General features: G+C 34.3%; 1 protein-coding gene across 1 annotated transcript; it reads left to right on the forward strand.

Moving 5' to 3' along the window:
• The first annotated feature begins 15,799 nt into the window (after positions 1-15,799).
• Positions 15,800-26,821, forward strand: alpha-Catr (alpha-catenin related). The gene is made up of 10 exons (XM_085946582.1): positions 15,800-16,030; positions 16,821-17,030; positions 17,323-17,469; positions 19,135-19,425; positions 19,664-19,921; positions 21,309-21,587; positions 23,173-23,348; positions 24,168-24,321; positions 25,258-25,464; positions 26,726-26,821. The coding sequence occupies exons 1-10, from the start codon at positions 15,800-15,802 to the stop codon at positions 26,819-26,821; spliced, it is 2,049 nt and encodes a 682-aa protein (XP_085802708.1).
• The last annotated feature ends 669 nt before the right edge of the window (positions 26,822-27,490 follow it).

Consider the following 27,490-nt stretch of genomic DNA (forward strand, 5'->3'; position numbering starts at 1 on the left):
TAGTGAATATATTTAATATCTCTATGGTAGTGAAGCATATCAATATATTTTCATTCTGACCTTGCATTGTTTTATTAATTTCATTCAGGTGCTAAAATATATTACCAGCCATGCACTCAAATTTGGCCACTAAGTAAGTATTATATAATATACAAAATGATTTGCATTGTTGACACAACGCGCCGCGGCACACCTAGCATCGTCTCGCGGCACACCGGTTGTGGAGCTCTGCACTACAGAATCTAGACCGCGGTATAAATGAGAGTAAAGATTTATATTTTCTATTTTATCTGAACATCCCATGTATACTAATTGAAATTTTCTTTTTCTCATATAAATGCTGCTACTGACATTAAACTGTAGAATTCTTTTTTAAACAAGAATACTTATACTAATCGTCGTTCAACTTTTATAATAGATTAAAATTAATTTATTGAATTTTACAGAAATATTCTGTATAGTCAAATTAGTCGTCTCATTCAAGCGGTATTTGACATATTTACAAATATCTGACATTGAGACCATTTAAGCATGGTGTTCAGGTAATTTATAAGATCCTTTAAATTTAAATGAAACGGTCTCCGCGGTTAGCGAGCTAGGAGTTGATGTAAAACTGTCTATAAGGTTTTATATCACTTGTGTTGCTAGTCATACTCTGTTGCGTTGAAATTTATCAATCGTGCTACGCTTCAAGCCTGAATCGATAGAAAGATGTCACGCGGAATTAAATTCAACTCGAATAGGTACAGCAAAGTTAAGGATGTGCATCAAAAACAGTGTCGATACATTGTATTGAACTTTTTTCGGCTCGAATCCTTTAAAATTATAGTATTTTGGCATATTTGGCGTAAAATTATAGTATTGTACCATAATTATAGTACGGTTGGCAACACTGGAGTAACGTATCAAAAGGTATCGAATTCTTTCCAAAGTCCAAGTCGAGAACATCTTTATGACTTCCCAAGACGAAAAAATTGATATTTATTTCGACATATTATTAAATACCGGCATAAAATATTGACATATAATTTTTTTGCACAACTTTTTTTTCAATTTAAAAAACTTAAGTGTGTAAGGAAATCTGATTTTTTCATTTAGCTGAATAGAATCTACTGAAATTTTACTGTTCAATAAATAATAATCCTTATAAAAGTAAAATAACGATTAATCCCACAAAGATGTTCAATCTTCTTCCTAACGGAACCTTCTATGGTTAAATATAGTGACATAGTAATCACTGAACCTGGTTCTTTTTAAAGAAGAAGGAGAATTTTTTAATGATAAATAGTACAGTATTCCCAGACTTCTTATTATCCTGTCTAGGGCCCATCATAATATAGAACCCACGATGGCCGAGCGGTAACGTATCGGCCTATAATGTCGTCGGCCCTGGGTTTGAATTCCGGGTCTGGCAAAATTCACATGTTGACCTAATAGATTGAGCAAGTAGCTAACATCGTAACTCGTAAAAAAACAAACAATCTGGTAATTCAACTTTCACTCTGTGGATGATCTTCTTTGGATCGAACATGGTAAAAAAACATATACTTATATTACATGCAAAATGGTGTTCCTTAATATATTTAGTTATTTAGGTATTTGACATAGTTAAGAATTTTTTTTATTTATCTCTATACTGAATCATAATAATAAAATACCTTCGACGTCAAATAATGGTATTACAAACATTGGTTCTTGTCCGTTTAGTGGAAGCCAGCGGCAAACAAATTTTGAAAATACCGATATACTAGATTATTTTTTGTTGTTATCATTGTTGAATTCATGAGTTTTTCCAAAATCGGTTATGAAAGCTGTTGGCGCCTGGCTTTCAGTAAACAGAATTGTACCCAAACATGTTATAGTAGTATGTTTTCGTATAGAACTAGGCCGGTATCAAGTTGGTATTCGTGCGGAACAAAAGTAATGATATCGAAGTGCCTATCTAAGTATCGATACTTTTTAACACCGCTACAGGGCATTCTTATCAATATAACATGGATTCCCTTGGGGGTGACTGCTAGAATTATACGATTTTTTGAAGTGTACTATCTTGTTTATGTTAGTATTAATGTGTATATTTTACTCAAAAAGAAAAACACTATCAGACAGTTTGTTGTGTCGCCCAAGCTTTTATGTAGCATGTCTCATATTAATAATGAAAAAATGTCCATTACATAACGGTTGGCTATTTGCCATCTACAGATAGTACAACAATCAAAGTCACCTGTATAATATTATACCGATACAAGCTGATATTATGATGTTTTATGCGGTTATTTGTAACATAAAAACCTAACAGAACCTGCTCTACACTAGGAATATTAATTATACTTAGTATGTAATTTTCGTTTGTTTTCATATTATTAATATTTTATATTTTCTTGGAGATAACATTTTTCAAATGAAAATACCATAGAAAGTATTGAATGTTTTTATATTACAGAAGGTCTTATCAAAATATAATGAAATAATTTACTTTTATTTTGTTTTAAATATCGGGCACAGTACTTTGCACATTTTGAAATTTATAATTAATCTATTCAGACCATCCTATTCTGTCAAGCGGCGATGATGCAGATGACGCAATCGATTCGTCAGCATATTGAAAATGGAGCCTCGAAACAGTTCAAATCACTCAACAACTAATATAAATAAAATTATACTAGTATCATAAAATTATACCAAAATATTTAAAACCTACGTATGTCTCATAAATTGAGCATAAAATAAAATTTCTGCAACTAATATCAAAGTGGCTCATAACATAACCACTCAAACAGATACGTATTTGTACACAAAAAATTTATATTTATATTATTTTGCATCATCACTGTCATCTTCAATAATAACATTTCTTTATTTAAAAGATGTGATCCCAAGAAAGAGATACTTACATTGATATTTATTTTCTAGGTACTCAGTTTTTTTACTAAGGCACCCTAATAATCATTCAATGCGTCAGGCCTCCACGCCCCTAAACCCAGTATTGCGTATGTCAATAAACACTAATACCTTCTCAAAATAAAGGATCATCGTTTTCATTTATTGGTTGTATAGGTATTTTCCTTTTAATGTCGTGCTTATTTGTAACTGTCAAAGATTGAAAAATGATTACTGCAAAGGAATGGAAGCTTAAAAACATCGCTGCCTGGCTCGTTTATCGATTGTACAAAACCCATTACAGGGGATGAACGCTGAAAATCTCAAATAGCTATGATGCGATTGTATTTACCACACAAGGAATACCCACGGGCTGAGGTCGACGAAAGGTTTTCAAATAAAGTTGTTTTGATCTTGTTAAACTCTTTGAACGTTGGTTGCTTTTATCGTTTCACCGCAAATTTGACTCAACGTCTTTGCTTTGATTTTAAAAGTGGAAACAGCTCGAAAAGGATTAAATGTAATAACTTTTGTCATCCATTATTTATTTCCGACTGAATGCGCCGTTACATTCTAGAAATTTCATTATTTCCTAAATTATGTCAAAATTGATTTTAAAATCAAAAACTACAATGAAAGAGTGGTCATTAATCATTACTAGAAACTTTCTTGTAATATTGACGGGTTGTTATTACAGTAAGTAATAATAATATGGTATCACTAAACTATTACCCATTTGATGTTAAATTTATATGAAACAAATTATTTTTAAAACTCAACTAGTATATTCAATGCGTGATATCGCTACCTACTTATAAATAGTTTATTTAAATCGACTTGCCTGTAATATATAAAATCAAGCACGCAGTAGTTACATTAGGTATCCAAAAGTTTTGACAACTACTGTAATGGTATTGTATTTCAATCAAATAACGAACTAAAAAAATATTTACACACTGGTACCAGCCATACTTAAATAACGTTCGGAATTGATTCTCGTATAAACTCTCTTCTTCTTTTTACACAAGATAATAAATGGTGGACAACGTGTATCATAAATAAAGCATAAAAACCAAAGAAGTTGAAAAATATCTTTTTATCACACCTTTTAAGAACCTAAATATGATATGAAGCAAAAAGGGAACCTCTGCTGTACTGATTAAGTTAGCTACACGTGATTGCATTACTGGTTCATTTGAAGAGAATCTCACACTTTTACTATGACATTCCACTATAATTTCAGATTCATCTAATAAGTTAATTACATACATGATTATAATAATATGTGCAGATATTGTCAAAATAAGCCTTGAATAATTATATTTATTATTATTAAAGTTAGATAGTTTATAATTAAATTTCACTTCAATTCGAAATTTCATCCATCTCTCATATTGCCGTATTAAATCAGACATTTCATCTCATAAAATTTTTGTATACAGTCAAAATCTATTTGTTGACCACTATTTTCTAGATGAATAATTGCATAAAGCACCGAGAAATACGTACGCAGGTTATGTAAACAAAGCAACAGACTTCAAATAAGATCGAAAGTGGCCATTTTGTTTTTGGAACTACCAATAGAAGGAGAAAAAATGTATTTGTTACCAATATAACCACACATAATAATATTATGTGTGGTTTCGTTTCGAATGATTATATTATAATCGTTCGAAACGAAAATCGAACTGCGTTCAACATCTCTAAGGCCCGTTTCAGACGGGACACCGGTGTCGCGCTCGATATAATATAGGAGGCCTTTGTATTCGAATAAACGGGCCTTTGTATTATGATTATGAACGCCCCAGAGCTAATGAGATTAAAAGCAAAATATAGTATTTTATTATTTATAGATCGCATCATAAAACAGAGATAGAAAATTCGTTTCGGCAAGTGACACTTAACTATAAGTAATAATATTGTATTTTACCGCGCAATTATGCGGTAAATTGTACAAATGTATTTTTTCTTCAGCTTCTATATTATTATAACATATGGTTTGAGATTTTCATGGTTGGTTGTCATTATTCATTTTCTATAAGTGAATATTTAGAATATTGCAGAACTACCCCCTCGCAATACCACACATCACACACTTCAACGACCGTTCGCCAACATCCATATATATGGTTACAAAACCCCACTTAGATGTGTATAAAATACTAGGAATGTACCTACGTGTATTATATTTTTTCAACAGGATCCCTCATCTCACGCCACCAAGGTCAAAATAAATATCATGATAAAATATGTTGAAGAAAACCTTCTTCTATAAAGATGGTGTCTAAATAAAAATCTGAAAGCGAAGCTACAATAGTAATAGGTAACTATGGCAATAATAAGAATTGTTCTCTAATACTTATTTTCCATGGTCACACTGAGATAAACACGCATTGCTTGAACCATCATTATTAAACATTTTAAATTAACATTAAGATAAGATAGTATACGATAGAGATAACAGTACATAAGACAGTAAATAAAACATAATAACTCGCTGCCATTTAAAAAAAATATTTACAAACAATGCTGTAAACGAAGAGACTTTTTTTCTATAGTTAAACAAAATACATTATCCAATCGCTCTCAAATGTTATAATATGTTTTAGTAAAATACTTAATAGTACTGAAATTAATAAAAGTTTAATTGTAATTGTATTTATGCCGGAAACGGGGAAAAGCATATCCGGTTTCCCGAATAGCTTTTGCACATTTTTTTTTATATTGACAAACTTTTTTGGTGGCAATAGTCGCATGAAATAAAGTGAACAAAAAAACCGTAAATATTTCACCGGCGAAACCAAACCACGACATTTTCACGTTTCATTTAATTCACCATGACGTGTCGACAGAAGAGTCACGAAGTTTGCGTTGAATTTTTTTATTTACAAGTTTTTTTCGTTAAATATACGAGATAACGTATGGTTTTGCATTACCTCAAAGGCCCACACAGGGATACAGAAAAAAAATCACATTTTATAAATAATAAATTTTCCTTTTTGTACACGCATAGTCAGTAAAATACTTTAAAAATTTAACATTCTTCATTGAAAATACTTAATTTGTTAGTCTAAACACACAAAATCCACGTATCTTGGCCAAGAGTTTTATCGTACGATATAACATGTGGGTTCGTACCGCATACCGTCCAAAAAAAAATATAAGAGTTGAAAAGGGGAAAGAACTATTCACATAAAAATGTCACTGTTGAACCAACCGACAAGGCATCAATCCATCCAACCGCCTCCGGTTCAGCCAGGTGTATGTCTGAGTCTTCGCAGGCTAATAATGCATACATGTTGCAGGAATCCTCGTTGTGATCCATGGTATGAATTACCAACACTCGCAAAGTGAGAACTCTTTCAAGTCCCACTTCATCATCATCATCAGCCTGAATCTATCCACTGCTGGATGAAGGCCTCTTAAAGCTGCTTCCACTTCTCTCGGCCCTGTGCATTGCGTTGCCCCGTACTTCCGCAGCTTTATCATTTCATCGATCCAGCGGCCTCTAGGTCTACCTTGCGGACTATTGTACTTCTTGGATACCACTGGATGACTAGATTTGTCCAAAGATTGTCTCTTCTTCGAGCTATGTGTCCAGCCCATCTCCATTTAAGGCTTTTAATAAACTCTATTACATCGCAAACCCTTGTCTGCTTCCTTATCCACTCGTTCCTCTTCTTGTCCTATCGCGTTATGCCCAGCATGCATCTCTCCATACCACGTTGTGCTACTCTAAGTTTCTGGATCTCTCTTTTACTTAGGGTCCATGTTTCACACGCATATGTGATCACGCGAAGCACAAACTGGTTGAACACTTTGCGCTTTAGGCACAGTGGAAGGTCACTTTTGAAAACATTATTCAGGTGGCCGAAAGCACTCCAGCCTAGCTTTACTCTGCGAACAATTTCATCAAATATACATCCATCTATAGACACTTGTTGTCCCAGATAGATGTAGCTTTTCACCTGTTCGAGCTGAGTGCCATTGACGAGAATCTATTTTTGGCCCGCAAAGAAGTTGAACATGACTTTCGTCTTTGTTACATTTATTTTCAAACCAACTTTATTGCTTACTTCAGCGAGTTTCTGCTTTCTGCTTTGGAGGTCTTCTGAGTCTTGCGAGAAAATTACTATGTCATCGGCAAAGTGCAGATGACTCAGGTATTCTCCATTTATGGGGATCCCTTTGTCATTCCAGTCAAGTTGCCTGAATAAGTCTTCAAGGGTAACTGTAAATAGTTTAGGTGAGATTGTATCACCTTGTCGGATTCCTTTGCTGATGGAAATCTGCGTGAAGTCCCACTTATCCATAATAATATATGAGTAACTAGGTAACCACAGTGATAAGGTTCAGACGTTGTATTCAAATATGTTAATAAACGCTTTATAAGTACCTCCCTAATGTAGATTATAGATGAATAGCATTACCTACCAAAGTAGGATAATGATGCCAGAAATTTAATACCCAGTAGACTTCGTACGCAGTGCCAAATCAAAATAGTCTTGGGTGCTACCTAATGCAAATACTAAGACCCTTTTGATGAGCCGCGTTGCTAATCCAAAAGGATATTGGTGTTTTTTGCGGCTTTACGTGAGAGAAATTTGAATAAATTTATCGATTTTGTTTTATATTTTTCACTAACTACCCTGGATAAAATAAAGTTGTAACTTCACCTCGAAATAACTCTCGCTGAAGCACTTTTGGGACACTAAATATGGCATTCTGGATAATCTAACCACATATGTAATATTATTAAATAACTCATTCTTGCCATAATGTCCCTAGCGCCCTTTTACGGTACGCATAGCACCCTCGATATTAGCTGTGGAATTGTAATATACTATTATTCTTTGTTTGAATATATATGACACGCTAAAGCTTAAAAATTAACTTAAACAAAAATTCTATATATTTATATACATACTATTATTGTAACAACATTTCAAATTTATCTTGCTGGTTGAAAACAATATATTACGAGGGTGGGTCAATAAGTCCTTAGAAAAGCCGACAGGTGGCGCGACTAGTACTGTAAGCGGTTTGTTTTCATGCAGCGGCACTACCGATTCAGTATGCTGCGAAGTATCAATCAGATTGGTCGGGTTGTTGTGTGTTTCTCGTACATTTAAAAAAAAATTGCTTGTGGAAAATGGAAAAATGGAAAATGGAGAAAATTGAGTTTGGAGCTGTTATTAAACATTTTAATATAAAAGGGTTAACAGCAAAGGAAATAAAAAATGAGTTGGATTTAGTTCACGGCATATCTGCTCCTTCACTTGCAACTATTTATAACTGGTTAAATGAATTTAAACGTGGTCGTACATCAACAAAGGATGAACCACGCTCAGGACGTCCTGTAGAGGTGACTACACCAGAAATGATCAATAAAATCCACGATATGGTGTTAAGTGACCGAAGATTAAAGTTGAGTGAGATAATTGAGGTTACAGGGATCTCAAAAGGTAGCGTCATTTCTATTTTACATGACAAATTGGGCATGAAAAATATTTCTGCAAGATGGGTGCCGCGTTTGCTCACAGTCGACAATAAACGCAATAGGGTGGTGGCCTCTAAAGCCCTGTTATCGCTCATGCAACGCAATCCGGATGAATTTTTTCGTCGCTTTCTAACTGTAGATGAAACTCGGATACACCACTATACTCCCGAGACAAAAGAACAGTCAAAGCAGTGGATTACGAAGGCAAACCATGTCCAAAGAAGGCGAAAACCGTAAAATCAGCTGGTAAGGTTATGGCTACTGTATTTTGGGATGCACGTGAAATTATTTTCGTTGACTATTTGAAAAAAGGAAAAACAATAACAGGGGATTATTATGCATCTTTATTGGACCAGCTAAAAAACAAAATTGAAGAAAAACGGCCTCATTTAAACAGGAAAAAAATCCTCTTTCATCAGGACAATGCCCGTGTTCACACATGTTTACGATCAATGGCTAAAATTGAAGAATTGAAGTTCGAATTGGTCGACCACCCACCGTATTCGCCAGATTTAGCCCCCAGTGACTTTTTCCTTTTCCCAAACTTAAAAAAAATGGCTAAGTGGACAACGTTTTTTTTTCAAATGAAGAAGTCATCGATCGGACAAATGCTTATTTTGAGGACCTTCCGAAAACTTATTTTTCTGACGGTTTAAAAAAAATTGAGAAACGTCTAACCAAGTGTATTGAGCTCCAAGGAGATTATGTTGAGAAATAAAAAAAAAATACAAAAATAAAAACTGTTTTAATGCTTTTTTCTAAGGAATTATTGACCCACCCTCGTATAATAAGGTACTGACGTATCAATCGTGAACAGCTGGTATAACTATATTTAATGAAAAAAATTCTATCGAATTAGTTACTCAATGAAATTAGAATTTAAATTTTAATTGATTTAACTTTGTTTCATTCCAATTAAATCGTTCTAGCGATCCGGATTTCTTTTTTCGACATCTTCGTGCACTATGCACACTTATTTATAGTAAATAAATAATATAACTGACATAGATAACATATTATAGCTATTTACTAGCTGTATAGTAAAACAATATTAATACCAGCCCATCTATTCTATACACAAGGCTGCTATCGGCGGCTATCGAGGGTAGTAATTATGTATTGAGGCGGTTAATTGTTACAATAAATTAACCGTCTGAACTGTAAAAAAGTTTTACGTTTTAACAGCACCTTTCTTGACTGTGACTTTAGACGGTTAACTTATTGTAATAATTATAATACATAAATAAGATAAGCTACGCAGTATAGAATCGCTTCGCAGGTCACTAAAAACGAATCATATTAAATAGTATATAATACTGAAATCGAATAAAATTAATATCGAAGCTTGGAGGAGTTTCCTTACATTCTTACAACAAGAAAAATAAACAAATTAGCTAAGAAGTGATAGCAAATAGAAATACCTACCTAGATATATTTATTATTTCATTTATTTATCGGCGATGGTTTAAATGGATGTAACATTTTGTCATTTTTCTTCGATAATTCGATCGTGTATTCAGTATCATTTTTAAGTAACCTATATAATATTCAATTTTCTTTGCTCAACTCATAAATATATCGGTACTAACATGTAAATTAACGTGAAATAATGTATGACGTGATACAGTATTCAGGATTAAGATTCTTTGCAGACATGTTGTATCAATATTATAATATTATGTTCACTTGCCGTGCTACGTCACGTGCGCAGCATATAAAATTAGGGAATATGTATTTTCTACGTCGTATCATTTAATAAGGATCACGTTAAGTGTTGGGACAACGAAGATCGTAAATCGACTCCAAACGGAGGATTAAATTGTTATATAAGATGCCATGGGATTAACGAGAGCACGAGATATTGATAATTTAAGATTCAATCTAAGTATCAATATTGTTTGTGTGAGGCTTCACAATAAATCACATTACCCGTAAGATCACCATCGACTTCTCCAAGCCAAAAGGGCGTAAGTAACATTATGGTGATTTTTAGTTAAATATGAGGTTAGGTTTACAATACATATTTACGATGATTGCAAAACATGGTTACGATTTTCCAATTTTGGGCATAAGCGATATACCTACAGAAAGCCAATAAGAATTAACGTACACTGACGTAACGTGCCAAAATTAAAATTATTATAATAATCAAATACAACATAACAGAAATTCAAACAAAACATGATTAAAATAACGGGGAAAAAATAATTCGGTTTTCATGAACTTTGTATTTTTTCTTTGACAGCCAAAAGGAATTAAGTGATTTAAAAATTCCAATTGTAAAAAATAAATAAATTAACACTACATACTCCAAAACAATATTATTCTACCATGAATGCAAGAAAAAAACCCTCCAATATTAAGAAAGAGGTTGTAAAGTTGTTTTTTCACTCTTTTTGCTCTCCTGACTAGTAGCGATTTGTCACTCTAAGGCCCTTTTGGCTTAGAACTAGTCGATATTATAAACAACCGATCCAACGCACTGATAAACTTTTAAAAAAACTTACGCAATACTGTAAACTACAAGGTATCATTTTCAACTTAAAAACTACGATAAGAAATAGAACTTCTTTTCTGTGGCACTCCAGTCTTGAATGGATCTTGGTTGCCTCAAGAAGACTCCTCCACTATGCCTCTTCTTCTCCAGTCGATCAATCCTAACGCTCACAAGTCTATTTGTGGGACAGCATACCTCCTCATCCTTTGTTTTAATTGTGGACCATTAAAATCCAGGCACTTTGTCGGTCCTTGTCGTCCATACATATCACGTGGGCGGCCCATTTATCGAAACGTTGTAGAATATTGAATATAATATGTAGAAGGTCAATTAGTTCAATATCAGCGGTGTAGTGTTTTTTATTTTTTCGAACGCTATATGAACGTATCGCAGTGCATGCGTAGTCTGTGCATTGCCTGTCTGAAACCGGTTTCAAAGTGGCCGTTCTTCATGATGAAAGTTCTAGCGCACGTAGATCCATCACCGATGGACTTCTTTTCAACATAACGTCAGTTTTTCCAACCGATTCATTTCGCAAAAATGTATAATAGTATATTACGAGTATACTGAAACGTAATTTTACGCCAAATAAGCGAAAAATTCTATAAATTTGAAGGATTAAAACGAGTAATGTTCTGTGTACTATAGTTTTTTCAAAATAATATAATATTTACATCTCTGTATTAAAATAAGCATTGTAAAAATATGATAACACTGCTTCGGGGTGCGTAACACGCTTTCAACTTTAAACATGCGCAAAACTACTCGGTGTTAAAACCAGAATTTGAAAAAGTGAATTGGAGGTTGAAGTGATCGAATTTAGACACACAACAATTTATCACAAGTAGGTAAAGTAGCCAGATAGCAGAGATCGCGTGGTGAGGTGAGGTGAGGATAGAGGCTCGCACGCCTACTTCCAAATGTTGTCGAATAACCTTGCAAGAATTTATCATGAGTAAGTAAAGTTCATCACTAGTAAGTAAGAAGCGGGTAAAAGAAAGCGTGCCTTGATTCGACCGTTGTCAATATTATCAAAAAATCGAATCAGTCTATTTTTTCATTTTGTATTATTTCATACAGGCAACGTAGTGGGCTATCCCTAATTTTAATATGTATATTCTTTTAATATCATGACAGTTCTTCTACATTTTGTTAACAGAAAATAAAACATCGTGTGACGGAAAGTTTCAAAAGAAGAAAATAGTACAAAGGGTTATGTAAGAAAAAAATGTAATCCATACACCCCATAGTATACTGCACTAGGTAATATAGATTGATACTTAAACGCACGTGATACAGGGTATTTATTGGTCGAACATGACATGCGACAAATCTATTATATTAGACTCGCGAAGAGAGTTATTAAAAATGTTCCCCTCTATTGGCTTGAATCCGGCACACGCACTCGAGCCTGCCCAACTGACTGGCCGACATACTACCCCACAAGTAGGTAGGTCGACTAAACTAAAGGCTTGACTAAGCAGTTCTGGATGCGGATCGATCTTCCACCCAAACATATCGTATTAATCAGCTGCACATGGCACCGGGAAAAGCACCCTTCACACACTAAACATCAAACTGTGGAAATACCCTCAGCGAGCACACAACTACAATATTAATTTAATTATATTGTATCCAAGACTGAACGTTACAAGATTTAAGAACGTAAACTTCTTTATTGATAACTTTGAAAATTTTCAGAATATATTATTATGAAAATTAATCTAAGTAAGAAAAGAAATCAAACCAGGTACATATTCCGCATATTATAGTGTACATAATTCACCGCCAGTGTCTTGGGAAAATATTCATCAAATTTGGAGGTTGTTTCTCGTTAGCTACGCCAGGGTATATGCTCGATAAGGTCTGATAGTCAGAAAAACTGAGTGCTAGTCTTCCTTTATTTACCGGCGATCCTAAGTATTATCTACTTACTCCCGTTGGACGTCGTCGTATCCTGTGTCATCTAGTGCAGAGGCGCCAACCTTTTCAGACTTACGTGCCACATTTGACTTTTATTTTTAATAGTAGGGTCGCAAGTATTCATACGGAATACAGAAATTGTTAAAAATCAATTTCATTAATTTTATTCTTTAAAACACAGATATATCTATAATCTATCTAATATCTAATAATCTACATCGACTTTAAAACCTGGGGTGTAAAATTGAATTGAAGTATGCAAATATGCATCAGTCGGTCAAGAAGAAAATATATTCTTTCTAAATATTATAGCAGAAAATACTTCAAATTTATCTACTTCCAAAATGTGACTATCATCTTCTTCTATAAAATGATTAATCCTTCAATTTATTTTTATAACCATCGATAAAAATGCTTGATATATTCCAACAATAAAGCATTTTTTTCATGTTTCAATATGTTGCAATTCCAAAACTTCCATCTATATTATTTAGTTTGATACATCATTGATAAACATTCGTATTTTGCTGTTTTTTTTTATAAAAATCCTTGAACAAACCAATACCAACAAAAGTGTCTTTTTGTGTTATCTGTCCAACTGTAATTATAAAATGATGCAGATTGTCTTATTTATTATTTATATTAAATTTATTATTTAAATAATTCAACATACGAGCCGCATGTTATGATCAACCATTTATAGGCCGCAAACAATGCACTTGTAGGCCACATGCGATAACCGGTTGGCGACTCCTGCTCTAGTCCATATCATTCACTTTATTGGTAGGTTCTTCAAGCAAATGTAGTGAGTGTTGGCGGAATGTTACTTCAGTTTTTTCCCCTTATTTTCCAGCTCATTACAATACGGAAATACTAATATATTGAAGTGTTATACTACGCAGAATGAAAACGTTGCTCAAAGAGGTGAACACTGTGTAAATGACAGAATACGGTGAAAACGAACGGTGTTCAGATAAAGTAGTATTATATCAGATAATGATTAATTTGAATCCATTACTTTGATTTATAAAAAAACTACTATACAAATATGATATTACCAGTGCTTCGTAACGTTATTTTTTTCTTTTCGGTTCAAGAAAAAAATATATAATATATATTAATTCAATTCCGATTTTCGGTTCAGCTCCGAGTGATTCATTTTAAATGTCTTTATTTGTATTAAAACTTTATTATCTACCATAATTTAGAACATTTTATGGTACTTGCATGATAGCCTGGCGCCATGCTACGAAGCCAATTGTTATGCTGCACCGCATGGTCATAGCCATATATTTTTTTAAAAATAATATATTATAAATTATGAGAAATATTTTGAGATGCGCCATACGACCGTGAATGATTTCTTTGCGTTGTATGAACATTTATTGTACCGAACCGAAAAAAACCGATATTTTTTTCGGTTCGGTTCCGGTTTTCATTCCGAGAAAAATAATGGTTTTTCCGGTTTTCAATTTTTGGTGCAGTTCCAGTTCGAAGCCCTGATTATTATTACTATGGGTACTATTATTATTTCTTCTGTATTTTTCATATCAAATCGTCTATCCAGCTGCATTTACGATGGGGTCCTATTGAAAACATAACAGAATAGTTATTTGTTATGTTTTCAATTGTGAAGTTTCCACATTTTGAAATTCTTGCTTTTGTTTTGTTGGAGTAGGTATGGCTTCTAATACGTTGGGACGTATATTCGCGCTCTGCGGCCATATTGCCACCCTCGACGTTTACGTGGCTATTAGAAGGACGAATATTACTATAAGTTATATTACATATAACACAATTTTCCTTGTAAATGTATTTCACGAACATAAAAACAAAAGTTGGTGCTTAACTTTTGGCGTAGCACAGATTGCCGTGAGCCCACATAATTATTTTGATTGAGGTTAATAGGTACTTAAACCATGTAATCTACTACTAAAGCTTTTTAGTTATTTTGTTATATTCGTTTACTAATTAGGTGTGATAATATTCCTTTACGACTTTCTCGAATATAGCTAACGTTGAGCTCAGACTGATACATCAAAGATGTTGAATTTTCTCCCATTTTAAACCTTCTGTGATATCCCATTAAAAATTTCTGGAGGCAAATTTAGTATTTAGCGCCACTTCTGTATACAATAAAAAGTATTTATGGTACTAATTTATCGAGGTTCACAGTGACGCGTTAAATGACGTAGACACCCGACGCACCGACTAATTATGAGGGCCCCCTATGATAAAAAAATAATAATTTCCATGTCTATGAAATTTAATATGTGATGCAGGTAAATAATATTTGCAATTTCTGTCTAATTTTTCTGTCTCTTAGCAACGCATGACCTGCCTACTCATACGGAACATCACTGATTTTAGCAATCCAGATCGATATTATTAAATAAATATAAAATTATCAATTTGTAAGAAACATGAATCTTTTTATAAATTTGGGTACTGGTTTTGGAGGCATCCTTTTAAATTTTCCGACGAATTGGTTGCGTGAAAGAAAATTGCTGCTGAGGTTTCATAATGTTTACATAAAATCTTTATATACGGAGGTTTTCTTTAATAAAGTCTTTGTCCTAAACTATACATATTCTTAGATTAAAAGATGCGAGAGTAAACGAAAGTATATTGCAACAGAAATACTTTTTAATCACATTTATCATATTGTGCATCAAGCCATGGATATGTTAATCTTTGTCTATGCAAGATCGTAAGATGAAGTACCTACACTATACTAGATACTTTTAATAGTACCTTTAATAATCTAGAGTGGCCATTTAGTGAACACGGAGAATTGCCCGCCAGATTCACTTGTTTGTTTTTTTGCACTAAAAATTCATTTTGGCAAGAATGTATAGTAGGTAGGTATATGACCATCTACGTGTGAATGATAAAATTATTGATTTATACGTATTTAGTACGTTTCATTTAACTAAATGTCTACTTACTTTTCATTAATACTAACTATTAATTTGTGAAAAAAACATATACAAACCAAAATGTTTTCTTTTCTTTCAGGCGGCAGCATCGAAAGGCTGTGCGTGGCTGCAGGCTCCGTGGGTGGAAGCTCGTCAGGGGTGGGCGGAGGATGTCCTCTGGGAGGTGACCCTGATGGCAGCGAGAGGGCAGCCATGGTTAGGGCGGCGAGAGGGCTCCTGGCTTCCGTCACTAGGGTTCTCTTACTGGCGGATATCGTCGTTGTTAAACAATTGCTCCTAGCTAAAGATAAGGTGGGTTCAGCTATGTTCGTAGTTTTTTTATGAAGTCCCTCTAGTTTGCGCATCATTCAAGTAATATCTCGGGGTTAGAGATAATTATTGCAACGTTAAAATGCGACTTTTTTATAAGTATCAAATATAAAATGGTGCATAGACATAACCAGATTAACTTCAGAATATTGGACTTCTCTTAGCACGGTGATTTTGACTCCCAAGCTCTCACAGATTGACCTAATAACTAGAATCTCCGACTTACTTATACTGGCGAATACGTCGGTTAGATCCTCTGATAGTAACCTCATATTGGTTGAAAAGGAAGAGCTTCTCATGTCGTTCCAACGTTCAGTTGGACCGGTCGGCCATTGCGACTTACTCAAAAATTACGGCGAACGAGGAAAGTCTTTTCTCATCGAGGATAGACCGTAATAGGAATCACGCACACTCTTATGTACGCCAACCAGGGTATTGGGATCTCTCAGCAAAACTTTAAAGGTATCTCGAATTCGTTAGGTCATGCTATAAGACCGTATAATGGGCGTGGAAACGTGGCTGATGGTGAATTATTAAAAAAAAAAAGGTACCAACCAAAATGTCAATCAACAAAACATTCAAATTGAATCCTTTTTATGAAAACTACTCCTAATTCATTTTTAAGTCACTTCGGCTCCCTATTAGGGTAGGCGTACGATATTTTCATATAATTTCTCCACCCTAGTAATTCCAAAAGGTGAGCTATTATCGAGGCGCACCCTCATTACATAATCCTAACAATGTTATTCTAAGTTTTGCATAAATGTTTCAGGTTGCGAGAAGTCTCGGTCGACTGGAGTCGGTGACGAACTTCACGGAGTTCGTGAAAGCGTTCTCCGTGTTCGGCGGAGAGATGGTGGAATTGGCACACGTCACGGGAGAGAGACAGAATGACCTCAAGGACGAGAGGAGAAGAGCACAGATGGCTGCCGCGAGACAAGTCCTGGAGCGCTCCACAATGATGCTTTTAACGTCTTCCAAGGTAATAAAAGAATATCCAATTTGGGTAGGTACGGCAAGAAATAAAAATAAAACATTTTTTCAAAACAGTAACCTAAACTAACATGATAAAATATAAAGACAACAGCACATCAGAAAATAAGAAGATAATATGAGTAACCATTACTCATTGAATTTACTAAATACTTATGGAGTAAAAGTATTGTTTTATAAATAGATAGATATTTCAAAATAATTTATTCTTAAATGTGCTGAATGTTATTCCATTGAATGAACTATAAACAATAAAAAATAATATGGATCCTCTTTTGTAGGCTTGCCTGAGGCACCCGGAATGTGCCACAGCGAGAGAGAACCGAGACACAGTTTTCTGCCAGATGAGAAGAGCGATGGACCTCATCCACTACGTTGTTAAAGATGGAGTCTTGGATTGTCAGGCAGCGCTCACCCCTAGATCACAAGTACGAATCTATAATACTTACTACCTATACTTGATCCTATTGACGATAGCTGGAATAAACATCCTGCCCCTCTTTGACAGTTCATCTCAAACCTGTCCAGCTCTCCTCGTGCAATGACCAATAAAATTTAGCATTAAAACATGTGGTCTCTAAAATCAACCATTTAACCAACGTTTACAATGTCTTCTTACAACAGATAGTAGGTATAACTCATTTGTGGACACAACATCGGTTTTTCCTGAAATGTTACATTATACAGTGTGCATAGACATACTTTTTCTATCAAAATAAAACACGATGTTTACAAACGTCAAATTTTGTATGAAAGAATTACATCTTTGTTAATCTCATTTTTTATCTCCTGTCTTTCCAAGAGAATCAAAAATTTACAATACTTGCTATTATTATTGCTATTTTTATTCAAAATAAAATACCTTGGTAATTAAAATTGGAATGTACATAATATTATTAAATTTTCGGTGCCATCTGTTAATACTAACACAAACTATACTTTTAAAAATTGAAATAAATACATATAGACATAAATTTTAATTGTCACTCATCTGACGGCCGGAATTGAGTAATCGGCAGTGTACATGCATGCTAATTGAAAGGTCTATGGATTGATCCTACCTGCTGCCTTTGATTTTTGTTTCATTTGTCCAGAAATTTTTGTGGTAAAAAACGTTTCACTAGCACAGATGCTCAATTGTTAGCATCACAAGTCAGTTAAAACCCTCAGAAATTTTATTGTGCTATGTCTGCATAGATAGATGTTTCACAAAAAACCATAACTTATCGCTAATTGGACCCATTCGTCAATATAGACCAGATGTGCAAATCGTTGCAATGCTGACCTAACAGTAATTCATCATTCATTACTTGGGCGGATATATAAGTAGAGCGTTGATGCGGAGCTCGGAGTAGGAGCACGGAGCACTGGAGCAATGGGATTTTACCCGGAAGAGGAGCGGAGCCGGAGTACCGAAAATTTGTAGTGCTCGACTGCTCCGGATGTTTTTTTTATTATTAAATTTTCTTCCTAAAATCAAATGAAAATAATATAGTTTGACACTGGAATTATTTCAAATATGATAACACTGCCGAGTGATAAATAACCTCACTTTTTTGACAGAAGAGGCAAATAATGAGAGATGATTTGCTGTCGGAAATTTTGTTGAATAGAATTAATAATGAAAATGACAATTATTTTAAAACTACTTATTTTTTATTTTTTAAACATTTGTATACATATAATACTTAAAAGAAATACTTAAAAAAAATTAAAACTTTTTACCCGGAGCGGAGCAGACGCTGGAGCGGAGCCGGAGCAAGTATTAGGTCCTGGAGCGGAGCAACTCAAAAAAAGAACTGTATATAAGTACCCAATGTTTGTAAATTACCAATCATTGACCTCATGTACTTCAATTATTCAAATTAAAATAATTTATTTACATGAGTGAACATTAAAAATTACAAGTTCAAGACATACATAATATGACATTACACATAAGTTTTGGTTCCTCTCCGCCAATGTTTGTACATAAACAAAACTGTATTCTTAACACATTATAGGTACCTAATTTAAATAAGGAAACAATTAATTAAACACAGTGATAATAAACAAATTAAGATACAATGCCCATAATGTATTTTTCCTTTCAGACATGGGACTGCGAAGAAGGGGCGAATACGAGTGGCAACAGTGGAGGGGAGAGGGGCACGGTGTGCGGGGCTCTGCGGCGCTTAGGTCAGCTAGTGTCCCGGGCGCGAGGGGCTCACGCGGGTCCCCTGCAGAGAGAAGCGCTGGCCAGAGCGCTCGACCAGCTCATCGAGAGAACGCAGGATTTCACTGACTCGGCGTACACCAGTCACAATTATAGGCAGAATATTTTGTTGCTATGCGACAGGACCAAGTTGGAGCTGAATCAGCTTTTGAGGGTGGCTGTGAATATGGTGAGTTGGTTCGAGTATGGCAGGAAAGTTAAATCACACAAATATACTTAATTTTTATGTACCATTCTTATTATCAAATTATTATCACGTTTAGCCAAATAATCATGATTTACAAAAGCACAACATATAACTGCAAGCTAATATAAATGTATCACATTGTATTACGGTTCGACACAAGAAAGTGTGGAAGGGGGTAATCATTACTTCTGCGAATTTATATGATATTTTGTGGTTGCAGGACGATGTAATGCACGAAGGAATGGACTACTGTTCAGATATGGAAGGTGAATTAGAAAATGCCGCAGGAGGGGCGTTAGAAGCGGCTCGCGCGCTGTGGGCGGGCTTGGTGGGCGCGGCGAGAGAGCAGGCGGGAGAGCTGGGTGCCGCGGCAGCGTCTGCTGGGGCCGCCGCCAGAGCCCTGGCGCACCCGCCCTCGCCTGCCAGACTCAACCCACATGCCGATGCCTTGTTGGAACATATCGATCACATATTGGAAGTATGTTATTGACATCATAGTTTTACTTACTCTCATCTACTCTTGTCTGGCTTACAACTTTTTTGTGGCAATTATGGACAGGTACGCAAACAGTAACGCACTCATTAACAGACAATAATGTATACAAAAATAAAATAATAAGCTAGTAAATCCAATCAGCAACTTGTTACTTGCCTAAAATGTAATCACCCACGGTGGCCGCACGGCTTAAGCGCTGGACTATCACGCCATGGGTCTCAGGTTCGAATCCTGGGTCTGGCAAGTACACATATTGTTTTTCAATTTGTGTGTGAGTCAGGGTATGGACCTAATAGGTTGAGCAAGTGGCTGACATCCATTTCTCGTAAAAAAACAAAAATCTGTCAATACAATCCTCTACTCTGTGGAGGCCGATATGATCCTATTAGATTCGGACATAGTCGAAAAAAAAAAAAAAATGTAATCTCCAATAGTTTCCAATAGCATTTAAAGTATCAACATATTAGGGCTATACTTCAGCTGGCGCACGGTCTACAACGATTGTGACTACGCGACGCAAAGATTGTGCAAACGACGCGTGCAGAACAAAACATAATTTGTCATGAAAAGTCAACATGCGTCCATTTAATGTTATGTTTATTGTTCTATTAGTATTAATAATAATATATTCATTGACATCTTTTCTTTTTCAAGTAAATGGGTAACGTTATTTAGTCATCTTTATACGATTTAAGAATTAATTCCCCCGTCACCATCACAAAACAAATTGACTTGTTCACAGCTCCACTTTCACTCTCCGATTGCCAACGAGTCCGAAATTTCGTCGCACCTATAGTTGAAAATTATTTGCCGTTTCACTGAAGTATGCTCTTAAGAAGACTGTTTTATATTGCCACCAAGCTGATCAATAGATGTTTTGGTTTATTTATAATAGGTTACATTAGCAACTGAGCGTATATTATCAACCAACATATTTGGGGTGCTTAAGCATCGGCCTATAATGTCGTGGGTCTCAGGTTCGAATCCTGGGTCTGGTAAGTACACATTTTCAATTTGTGTATGAGTCAGAGTATCGACCTAATAGGTTGAGCAAGTGGCTGACATCCATTTATCGTAAAAACAAAATCTGTTAATACAAACCTCTACTCTGTGAAGACCCATATTATGATATTATTATGATCGGGGACATGGTGGAAAAAAATTATGATTAAGTTGGTAGCTCAATCGTTCTGTGTAATTGCTATGTATAAAGTCGACAAATGCTCACAACGATCATACATACATATTATATTATTATGATACATGTGAATAAATTTTCAATTTTTCAAAAAAAAAAATTTAAATGTTTTGTGTCGTGTATATTCAGACTTGAAAAAAAAATTAATTCTTAAAACATATTTCTTTTCAGGTATGCAAACTCCTTAGACACATTGCCTTATCGGAAACGTTACAAGTGACGGCAAAATTTACAGAAATAAACCTGCGAATATACGGGCCACAAGTGGTGACGGCGGCCAAAACTTTAAGTGTCTACCCCTCTAGTAAAATAGCTAAAGAAAATTTAGAAGTGTTCGCCGACATGTGGCAGTGGCTGCTGTCGGACGTCACCGCCGTTGCCAAAGAAGTCTTAGAATTGGCGCAAGGAAAGCCCGAGAAACAAGTTTATTTGTCTTTGCCGAGGCCAGGAGTAAGTCACACTTTACATTTATTTATCACAGTACCTATGTTATAATATATCGTATTAATGTTGCATATCTGAGATGGCAGGAGATCATGTAGCTAAGATCTCTCAATTGGTCTAGGCCTGATGGCTTATCTTGAAAATACTTGTGCTACACTCAAAATGGAAAATTTTACAAAATAGAGCACTCGACATTTTTACCAAAAATTTTAAAGTGCGTTCGTTATTTTGTTATATATCTACCATGGGCTGATAAATGTAGAATAAACGTCTTTCGGAGGCAAATGCTATTAACTCCATGGCCAAAAATATTTCTAATACAAAAAATTTGAACTTATTTCGATAATTCAACGAAATTATCTATCAAAAATTATATTATCCTCCTTTATTCTGGCCATAAATAGTGTATGGTTTACCTATCCCTAGGGGACGTCAATGCTCTATACTTTAAATAAAATAATAATGTAGGTAAAGTAAATGAATTTTATTATTTCTTAACCTTTTCTACGGCTCACGATAGTACTATTGCAGTATCTGACAGGTCGCAGATTTTTAACGACACACATTCTATGTAGAGCGATGCTCTTACTACAATCGCTGTCTACCGATAATTTGTGGCGAAATAACTCGCGAAAATTGTATGTGCGGCCCGTCGATCACGGCCTTATAAAGCGAGAAAACTCGCTGAAGGCATAGAACCGGTTAATTCACAAACTAGAACGCAATTTTAAATTTTTCCATGAGATGGAGCGATAGTTTCGAGGATTTCATGAAATGGAGTCGGGTCCATTAGTCCAGTCTATTTCGAGCTCTGTACTTGAATCGGTACCAAGGAATCGACATAATAAGCTTACATTACCATGCCAGCAGTAATTTTCGTTTTTGCATTACCTACTGTGGTTAGTTACATTGTCAAATATCCGGTTAACCCAGTGGCATAATTATAAATATTAGGTCACTATACAAAAATCAGTTTTTCTAAAAAAAACTTTCACCCAAAATCAATATTGAGAGCAATTTATTTTCAATCTATATTTTTATGTGACCAGCCTTACCTGTACCCATATGGATTTACTGCCAGCAATAGCATGTAAATTAAACTATCGCAACAATAACTGTTTATACGAAAAAATGTTGATCGTCAGCGAGACGCGTTTGTTATTGTTGTAGGCATGTTTTGTATGCTGCGCGGTGTAGTTTGTATAGTTTGCCATCAGGTTCGCGGCAATCATTCTACAGGTCATGCACACATGTCGCACAACTATCACGAGAAAATTTGTAAGCCACTAAACTTTGTTGATCCATACATGGCAGTATTGCAACTCGCACAACAATAAGTGTTTGCATTTTATTTTTATGGTTGTGACAATATGCACTGCCAGCAATAAATCCATAAATGGGCTATAATATTATAAAACAGGAAATTGATTAAGAACTATCGGTCTGAGTCCCTATGCTTTACATACTCTCGGGATGAGGTAGCTACACCACCGGGTTAAACCGGTCTTACATTTTGACCTGCCATTGGTTGAACATAACAATATTTTTTACTCTATTGTTGATAACACTATTCTCTCCTGTCTATTTTCAGAAACATGGTACTACTAGTAAGCCTTTGAAAGAAGTTAGGTTAGATTCCGAAGAGCAAGCTAAAATTGCGAAATCAGGATTGGAAATGAAGATGATGTCTTCAGAAATGGATGCTGAAACTGACAAGTGGCAAGAGAGTGGAGCAGCGTTAGAAGAAAATAATGACATTGTCAAAAGGTATAATAAAAAATCATTAAAAGATGCCTGCAAACAAACTAAAATCACATATTTTCTTAATAAATAATGAGTATTATAAATATCTGCTTAAGAATGTAGTATTTTAAGCATAGTTCGGATTATCCGTGTTTTACGTTTATCCGTGTCGCCTCTCCCCACCATTAGCCCGGATAATCGGGAGTCTACTATAGCTACAAATTAATATAGACCTAAACAATAATTTTATATTATCAATACATTGAATAACGGGCGCAGATATCCAGTCTGCTCATAAAATTTCTTTCTTTTGTTAACAAACAAATATGAAAGATTTCGACAATGATTTCTGTAGAAATACTTAATTTGTGTGATATTATGTTAAAGCAAAATGAGTTAAAGATTTCTTCAGAAGATAAAATAAAGTCTATGTATTAATATATGTGGACATAAAAATCCAATCATTTTCAAAAAAGGTTTTTTGTTAAACTATCTGTATTTTGAAAATTTTTATTGTATTAAAATAATTAATAAATACAGTAAAATATCAATATGCACTAATTTGGGCGTGAGGGTATCCGTTATATCCTAATATTTGTTATATAATAAAGGAGGTTTTCTAAATTGACAAATTAGTTTGTCTACCGATTTTTAATTATTTAACTAAACAAAAACAATGAATGATCTTAAAAACAGAACGAAGTTAAAATTTTATAAAAATACAAATAAATCATATTTACATGTTAGAACATCGACCTTATTCTTTCACAGCTAACTTAATGTGGTCTTCCAACATAAAAAGTTTGAATTGATCTTTAAATTGTATGTTTTTCATTCTTCTAGGGCTAAAAATATGTCTTCCATGGCGTTTGCAATGTATCAATTCACGAAAGGCGAAGGGCAGTTGATGACAACGCAAGATCTCTTCACCCAGGCTGAATACTTTGCAGAAGAAGCGAATAGATTATATAAAGTTGTTAGACAATTTTCCTATCAGGTATGAATTAATATTACCTCAATATTTCAATAAACACCGTATTAAAAATAAATAAAATTTTAAATAAACACATTAATTTTCAATTATGGCAATACTACTCTGGTGGAAACAAAGTAATTTTATTTATAATTTTCTTTTGTTTCTTGCAAAATTTTTAGAATATGAGATTGGAAAGAATGTTTCATTATTTTATTTTCCTTGTTTACTTGTCATTCAATATAATACCCCGTTTACATGTGCATGGATTTAATGTTGACAGTACGTAATATTATTGCGGCCATAACAAAAAAATGCACGTGTAAACACGTATTATCGTACAAATTGCAAGATTGCATGTATGGATTAAAAAAGTTCAGAAGCTTCTGAATTTTTACGCGACAATTGGACTACTACTTGGACAGTGCGATATCTGCGTCTATGCAGTAGAACAATATAAATAGAACTACATCATGCAAAGACTCATTTTGAGGTCAACCAATTATCAGGACCTGTCAAATAGTTCTAACATCATGTCTCACTTACTCTTGAAGAATGAGATTGACAAAACAGTCAGCACTTTTACGTGAAAACAGTTATTATCGCGATAGTTACACATTATTGGTGCAAGTAAATCCATGCACGTGTACAGGCGCTATAAGATTTGTGTTCTTTTTAAAAAAAATAGTAAAAGAACTTCTCCTTAGACGGTGTTTTAACTTTTTCCATGTGCCTGATCAGCTGGTGTAAAATTTGAATAAAATCCAGCTTGCCTGTCTATCAATTATTATTTTATAAGATTTTATTTTCCAGTTTGTGCATAGATTCCATGTCATGATTTAAATTTTTCTCCCCAAAAAAGAGTTATTAATGAAAAAAGAGATGAAAGAATTATATTATTTCTCCCTTATTCCATTATATACGTTCACAACAGTCATTACGATTTGATTTTTCTTTTAGGTACCAATTGGATCAAGTAAAAAGCTGTTACTAGAACACCTAGACCGGGTTCCGACCTATGTTCAACAGCTTCAGTTCACCGTCAAAGATCCAACGGTGGGTCGAGCGGCTACCTTCAGCAAAGTTGATAACGTCATTCAGGAAACCAAAAACCTCATGAACATTATCAGTAAAGTAGTCACCACCTGCTTCGACTGTGCAAGCAAGGTAAGCAGATAATAATAATACTACGGAATTGATGTGACATTAGTCAATATCGGTGTATCTGACAACCCGAGTAGTGCAATTATAATTTGGAATCAATCCTTATGGTTTGAGTGTTTTAATAAATCAATCATTATTTTCAAACCCGAAAAAATTTGTAGAAATAAATTCATTTATTATAATGATGAAGAATATAGTATATAGGTATAGTTGCAATAGGTACCAAGAAATTTTTAATCTAAATCCATACAGATGCTCTGATTTGATCGGCTCGACAGTGAATTAAACCAAATCAGGTGTTGCCTACAGACTTAATGCCTGATTTTGTCAGTTAACTTTCGCTTCCTAAATAGAACGCACAGCATCACGTCTGTTTTATTGAAATACTAAAAATTTTCGATTACTAATTTAAGAAGAAAAAATGGCTAAAGTATCCATTATCTACATATACTTACTCGCTGATATTATGATATACTGATGTTAAAGCCCGACTGACACGGAATCACCTGACAAACGCTACAGATGATTTGGTCAGGTTGTCAGGAAGTCAGGTGAAACGAAAACCTATCGCACGACAGAATAATTATGTCAGATGACATACCTATGCCCACCTGATATTATTATATAATCTGATCATATCGGTCCGACTACCTGACCAAATCAAAGCATCCGTCGGCGGCTTTATCGATCCTACTTTATATTACAAATTTAATTTTGATAGCTGTTTCAATTAATATGCTTATCATCAAATTATTTGAGCTATTGACATCCGGCAAATAAATAGTTACAAAATTTATATTGTTTACATTCACTACACTATTCTGGGTGACAAGTTGTTAATAATTGATAGATTTATGCGTGTACGAAGATCGTCATTTTTCCGATATAATTTGAGTATCTTTAGCATATTGTTACATGGTGTTTTCCCTATCTACAGGCCCATTAAAAATTCACAATATTCGTAGGTACGAATCAACCTGCCGTTTGTTAGTGCGTTACATTATTTGACGTGCTTATTATATATAGATTTGTAGCTGAAACAGCTATCAAAATTCCGAAGACATTTCAGTTGATTGATTGTGGATACTTCTCCTAAGTAGTAAAGTTGATGATAATGATGCACTATGATGGAAATGGGTTTTCCAGTATTAGTATGAATATCCATTTCATCAAGAAACCTCTGATTGGTGCTAAACTAATGGAAATTAGACAGTCACGAGTCACAATCGATAACCTTTCCTCTTATGTTGTAATTTTGTTTCAGTATAAATTGTATATGCCCGTACGGATAGACTTGAGTTGGAAGCCGAATCTCACAAAGGCTGAAAGGCATAAGAGCTGTAATGCTATATCAAAATAAGTATGAAGTTTTAAAGAAGCAATAGAACGCTTACAATAGTAACAAAATCGCTCAATTTCAACTATGCAGCTTACTAATCGACTAATCTTTGGTCTCCCATCGCGCTACATATTATGTACTAAATTTTTAACACGCATAGCATCAATAGCAAACCATACAACGCATCATCCACTGTAGGTACGCTCATGAAGGATAGACATCTTTCATTTCTTTAACCAAGCTTCAATCACTATTAATTTACTATTATAATAGCAACGTGTTTATTCTAAATTTATAAATGCTTGTATTAACCAATTGTAACTACCAACAGTTATTCTTTCTAAACTTTGCAATCAAACTTATACAATTAACATAATATCAGAGTGGTATATACATATATATATATATATACATATTAAAATCAGAATATGCAGGCACAATCAGTACTATTCATTGGACCAAAGGGCGCACCTCTATTATTCACAACACAAAAAGAAAAGAGATTTGTAATTATTTTTAATTGGAAATCAATGGAAATATTTCAAATACAATGTAACTAGTGCAACCAAATCATTTCATGATTAAATCACTACACTATTAATTGCAAGATTTATCAATATTTACCTAATTAGTTATAGCCACACCCGTCACCTGTTTATTTCTTTGACCTTTTTTCGATAATCGATAGTT

This window comes from Rhyacophila brunnea, unplaced genomic scaffold (assembly GCF_057557595.1).
Source record: "Rhyacophila brunnea isolate RB1 unplaced genomic scaffold, BYU_Rbru_1.0 scaffold_2, whole genome shotgun sequence".
Taxonomy (NCBI): Eukaryota; Metazoa; Arthropoda; class Insecta; order Trichoptera; family Rhyacophilidae; genus Rhyacophila; species Rhyacophila brunnea.